The sequence below is a fragment of the Cibotium barometz genome, chromosome 38, assembly GCF_041138505.1.
Source record: "Cibotium barometz isolate CiBa-2024 chromosome 38, ASM4113850v1, whole genome shotgun sequence".
Lineage (NCBI taxonomy): Eukaryota > Viridiplantae > Streptophyta > Polypodiopsida > Cyatheales > Cibotiaceae > Cibotium > Cibotium barometz.
This window is the reverse complement of record NC_141083.1, coordinates 11,168,087-11,174,115: the sequence shown is the minus strand read 5'-3', so window position 1 is coordinate 11,174,115 and position 6,029 is coordinate 11,168,087. Positions and strand designations below refer to the sequence as shown.

At 44.0% G+C, this 6,029-nt stretch overlaps 1 protein-coding gene across 1 annotated transcript; it reads right to left on the bottom strand.

Annotated features, from left to right (window-relative positions):
• Positions 1–4,223: 4,223 nt before the first annotated feature.
• LOC147616342 ((+)-germacrene D synthase-like) lies at positions 4,224–5,357 on the bottom strand. The gene has a single exon (XM_086777151.1). The coding sequence runs from the start codon at positions 5,355–5,357 to the stop codon at positions 4,224–4,226; it is 1,134 nt and encodes a 377-aa protein (XP_086633277.1).
• Positions 5,358–6,029: the final 672 nt, after the last annotated feature.

Genomic DNA, 6,029 nt, shown 5'->3' with positions numbered 1-6,029 from the left:
TAGTAATGTACAAGGCTATTGAGTTATGTTAGTGAGATAATGGCCAGTCGAACAATGTGTCACATAGGAGTTTAATCCCAACAAAAAGTGGGTTGCCACATTCAGGTTAAAACACAACTTTCATGGTGAGCCTCATCATGAAGTACGTCAACTACTGAGTACTTTGGTGAATCAATTAAAGTAAGGCATTGTATGAAATGTATAGAAGTACCTGCTTGTTTGCCGTGCAAACAAGGACAATCTTTCTTAGCATGTTGATCAAAAAGACATAAGAAACAAAGTTTCTATTTCTTAGTACGCTCAAAATCGGCCATAGAGCCTCTTGGCTCTTCATGTGCCGCCTTCGGCTTCTTAGCCTCTTTAGGTGAAGATAATGAAAATATCTTTTTGCTAACGGGTTGAAGATCGACCCTTCCAATTGCTCTTAGCATAGGACTCTTGTCCTTTCTTATCATCATTGAATGTCTGAGCATGTTTGCTTACATCCTCAAAATTGTCAAGATTTTGAGTGTTGACATGAAGCCTATAATCTAAGTAGAGATCTCGCAAAAGCCACGTAGATTTTGGAGTTCATCAAGTCCTTCTAACTTAAGTATAGCTTTTGTATACTTAGATATGTACTGCGTAAGAGTGTTGCTCGCCATGCAACAAGCATCCCATGAACTCCAATTTTTCTGCAGCTCATTCTTGGGCAGAAACTCTTTGCAAAAAAAATCTTGAAAATCTTTCCAAGATTTTGGATGTGTGTTGTAATTCATGGCCATCCACCACTTATAGGCCTTACTTTAAGTGATAAGCTAGTCTCCTTTGGATGTGCCTTGTCAGGCGTAACACATAGATCATGAAAGTGTGTCCACTTTTGAAGAAAAGTGTATACTGCATCCTTGTTACGGCTGCTTTCGGTTCTGTGGAATTCTGAAATTTGAACATTGTTCAATTTAAGTCTCAAAAAATTATCTACATCGCAAGACATAGAAGGCATAAAACGTGCCTTGCCCTTGCTTGATGGCCTCTGGCCAATTGAAATAGATGGCTCATGGCCAAATGAAATAGATGGCCCTTGGCTTGCAAAAACAGGTGAAACTTGCTTCTTCATGAATGTTGTAATTGTGTTTGTGAGACGTGTCACGTTGGCATTGAGTTTAGAAAAGTTACTCTCCATGAGGGTCTGATGTGTCTCCAAGCTCTGGAATGCATTTACATCAACAAGATCATGATTACCAAGATTGTTGGTGTCCAAATCATCTGGAAGAAGATTGTCTTCAAGGTCGTCCTCAAGTACGCAGAGATCGATAGATGTATTGCCCGTATCCTACATAGGATTATCATCTGCCTCTCCCATTGATATGAGAATTGGGCTTTCAAACTCGTACATAGTGTGACCATCACCATAGGAAGACATGCTTATTTAATATTATGGCACCGTGTGCTCTTACTTGCTTGTAAACATGTACAAGAAACGTGTGAATAGTTTATCAAGCAAGCACTCAAGAGAGGTGTGTGTTTGCTTCTTGAATACATGAGATGTGTTGTTCTTCAACACACAAAAGGTGTTTTAACTACCTTGTAAGCACACGATATTCGCCACTTGGCTAATTTTTGAGGATTTTCCCAAAAAACATTCGCCCGACATCTTAAAACATTTACCCAAATTTTTTTCATTTCGAAGATTTTTTCAAAATATACGCCCAATTTTAGGCATTTTAAGAAATTATTTCAAAACATTTGCCCCATTTTCTATACTACATATGGGGAAGATTCGCCAACCCATATACACTTACAAATTCTTGAAGAGCTCTTATTTTTTACCCTAAGAGAGATGTGTTAGCAGCAGCTGGCTTGATGCACTGAGAGAGTCCAATGAGATTGATGGCGGCGGCTTCCTTGTGCACGCGCGCGCGAGAGAGAGAGAGAGAACAATGGGAGTAAGGACCCATGGCCCCCCCTTTTTATATGTGTGGTCTAAAAATCCATGCTTTTGAACTCACGACTCCCAACTCCAAAAAAATCACGTTTCTCTAAAAAATTTAGATCGCCACTAGGTTGCCACATGGGCGTGTGCTTTCTACCTAGCTAGCGGCGCTTTCCTCATGGTGGCAACGGCCCATGGCCTTACCATCTAGCCCATTGCCATATGTCATGTGAGCCATTGAGTCTGTGCTTTGTGCTTCACACCATGCTTTAATACACTATCGGGTGCTGCCCTTGCAAAGGCCACATTACGTGCTATAGCCATGGCCACAAGGCATTACTTGGCAGCCTTGCCATATACATGAAAGCCATAGTGGCCATGCCGCTTAACAAGGTTGGGCTTTCATGGCCATATTGCCTTATGGTCGTATACATGAAGGCCATGGCGGCCATGCCGCTTAACTGGGCTAGCCTTTTCTGGACAGATTGCCCTACGGCCTTGTTATGCTATCTCACACCATGGCCCATGGCCACTGTGGGCGTTGTTGCTTTGTCTGCCCCATGACACACCTGTATGCTCACACCATGGTCCATTGCCACCATAGCTGTAATTGTTTTGTCAGCCCAAGGGCACACATGCATGCTCACACCGTAATCTCCATGGCGTGATTTCCTTGGCATGGCATGGGCATGTACTCCATGCCATGGCGTTGGCATGCGTAGCATGGCTTGCTTTTCCATAGTGTGGCATGCTCTTCCCCCTTTGAAAATCTCGTAGCCTTCTAGGCTCTTATACAACGTGAAGTGTGGGGAAAAACCCATGCTGTATCTCTTCTCAACCATCATATATATAGGTCTTGGCCCTGCTATATACACCCTCTAGACTTAGCATGAGTGGCCTTGCCCTAGAGGACCCGTGTCTTCATAGATTTATACATAACTTTTTCATGTAGATCTTCTGTTATGCATAGGCGCGAACCATGCAATAAGAATCCTTCCTTTAGTGATATAGGTTCATGAGTCTTTCCATTCTCTAAGTCATCCTTGATAGAAGTATAGTCTCCATCTCTAGCATACTTGCTAATCATGATTATATGCAATAGAGACAACATTAGCCTTAGTTCGTCGAGTATAATATTTTGCTTCCTTGAAAATGAAATCGAGAAAAAAAATTAGTCTATCTCAATTTACTTTTGAATTCCCTTTAGATGATGAACATCATTCCCAATTAATAGTGCTTCCACGAGTCTAATGCATGTATAAGTGAGAGAAATTCTATTCTTGGTGTCCGTTCTTGTGGGTTCAAACGCTGACTTTCATTAGCGATAGAGTGACCTTCTTGTGAAAGGACCGCCTCTATGCTATTCCCATTTGCAGCATTATATTTGATCATGCCAACAAGAAGAGTCTTCTAACATAAGAAGAGCCAGCTTCCTTATTCCTTGGAGGCTCTTCTTCATCATAGTTTCATTTTAGTTGAAAGGCTGGGTTTTCTTTTGTGCTCCATTGAAACATAACCTATGCACTTATAAAGGTGCCTTTCTGGTTGTGGCAACGCTTAATGCATGAGCATACCTTCCTGCATACCTTTGTTAAGTCATGGAGTATTATAGAAAACTATAATGGATGGGTGTAAGTTTTTCCACAAGCTTAGCACTAGAGACGTGATGAACCAGGTGGTGTCGCTTCTACGGGAAGGCTCTCTTAAGAAATCGTCCAGACTCGCCATAAATACACATGGGCACAAACCCAGGGGAGGTAACAACCAAATAAAATACTCCTCCCTATGCCTGACTATATAATTGCAAGCGCTTGGTGAAACCCGGAATTCGAATGACTGTTAAACGACCACTTGGTCGCGTCGCGCAAGCATGCCAATGCCTTGCAACATCTAGCAAAGAAGACCTAATATGTGGCAAAACCAGGAAATAAAAAATGGTAATTATCGATCAAAAACTTGTAGACTAGTTAAATGCAAGAACCTCCCTTCAGAACATTAGGTGAACAAGGTTAAAAGACTTCAAGATAGTTAGGTTTATGCTTTTGCCCAATGATAAATATAGGGTGCCATGATGGATAGCTCAGATGATAAATATAGGGTGCCATGCATATATATATATATATATATATATATATATATATATATATATATATATAGAGAGAGAGAGAGAGAGAGAGAGAGTATAGGTGATTATAGTTCACTTAATTGGACTGATTATTGTGATACATAAACAACCATGAAATGGCTGGCTGACTATTAATATAGGCGTGATTAGATTAGCATTATAGAGAGATGAATTAGTGTTGATCTCTCAATTAGCTGCTTCCAAGATTTCAGGGCGGCGCAGGCTGAGGTGGTAATGGGCGGAGAAGTCAGGGGGCTGGTGGTGCATGTCGGCGCTGGCGCAAACACCATAGCGAGGGGTGACGAGCTGAAAGTACATGTGCCCACCCAGCCAGTTGCCCACTCCCTCCAGGTAGCCTGCCATGCCAGGCTTTCCCATCAGCAGCTCCGACGCTTTGATCTCCGCCACCAGCCGCACGCACTCCTCATCGCGCTCCTTGATCATCGTGCACACCTCCTGCACAACGCTCTCCAGGGTGACAGCGCCGCCGCTCTTCTTCTGCTGCTTGAGGTTGTGCAAGTACAGAATGGGGACTACGTTGAGCAGGTCATTCTCCAGAAACTCCTTGAAGGAACAGAGGTCGTTCTGCCAGTAGATATTGTAGGCGGTGGCGGACTGCAGCGAGCGGATAAGAGGATGGCTGAGCGTTTCTTCATCAAAGCAAATGGCGAGGGAGTATTCCAGCAGCACAGAGCATAACTGCCAGCCACCAGCGGCGTCGCGGTTTTGGCAGTAAGTGGCGAGGTCAGGGAGGGAGCGGGAGGCGCGATATGGAATTTGCCGCCGGTTTCCCTCCAGGTAGTGTTTGAACTGGGCGATGAAGCGAGTTCTCTGGCTCGCAGGCATGCCCTGGCGCATCTCGTGCCACCACTCCGTGGCCGTCTCCACTGTAACCCGGACGAGCTCGCTCTCGCCTGAATACGTATAAGTAGCAGGCTCCTCCAACACTGCGCAGATGCTGGTTATAATAGTGTCGGCTGCGCTGACATCGGCGCCCAGCACCGCCGGGTCGTCCATCACGGTGTCGAGCAGGAAGAACCAGGCCATTATCTTCACCACAGGCTCCATGCGGTCCGGCATGCCGTTGGCGTGGAGGAGCGCGGTAAGCAGCTCGTAGCCAGCCTTGGCAAGCTCAGCCGTCAAGGCGTGCGGCAGGGTGGCAAAGCGGTCACGAATCCACGCGTCGGACATGTGCTTGAGACGCTCGGAGTCGGCGTGCATGTTCCAAGGGAAGGAGCACTGCACTGGCGGGATGGTAATGCTGCTCACCTCGGACATGAACTCCTCCCCTATCAGCACCTCCACACCATCGCTAGCCATCTCCCCCTGCCCCTCTCTCTCTCTCTCTCTCTCTCTCTCTCTCTCTCTCTCACACGTACACAGATTTCTCACACACAAGCTGATTGACGTGTAGCCTTTGGCCCCCTTTTATAGCTAGCTTCGAAATGCGACCCTGCCCGCTCCACTGTAGCATCGGCACCTTTTATAGCTAGCTTCGAAATGCGACCCTGCCCGCTCCACTGTAGCATCGGCACCTTTAAAAAAATCCACCCTTTGATCACATGCTTAAATACTTTCTATTGACAAGAATTCCTATAAATTTTTCAAGTATATAAGTCGCTCTCTAAATTCTTTACATCCCCTCAAGGAGAATTGACAGAAATACATCCAAGTTATAGAATACTTTCTACTAGACAAATGTACATAGAAATTATAGAATGTACAAGTTGCTCACATGCTTCAATACAAATTATAGAATATTTTCTACTCATTTATACTAATTAAGAATAGACAAAGGTATGTAGAAATTATAGAATATATAACTTGCTCACATGCTTCAGTACCGAAATACATAGAATTTTGAAGTAGCAATTCTTCTTTTAGCCTTTATTAATCAAGGCTTTACTCGCATATGTCTAAACTCTGAAAATCCCCTCCCTAGAAAAATTTATTTCTAAATTTCCTATTGATACCGACCATGCTCATTTTATA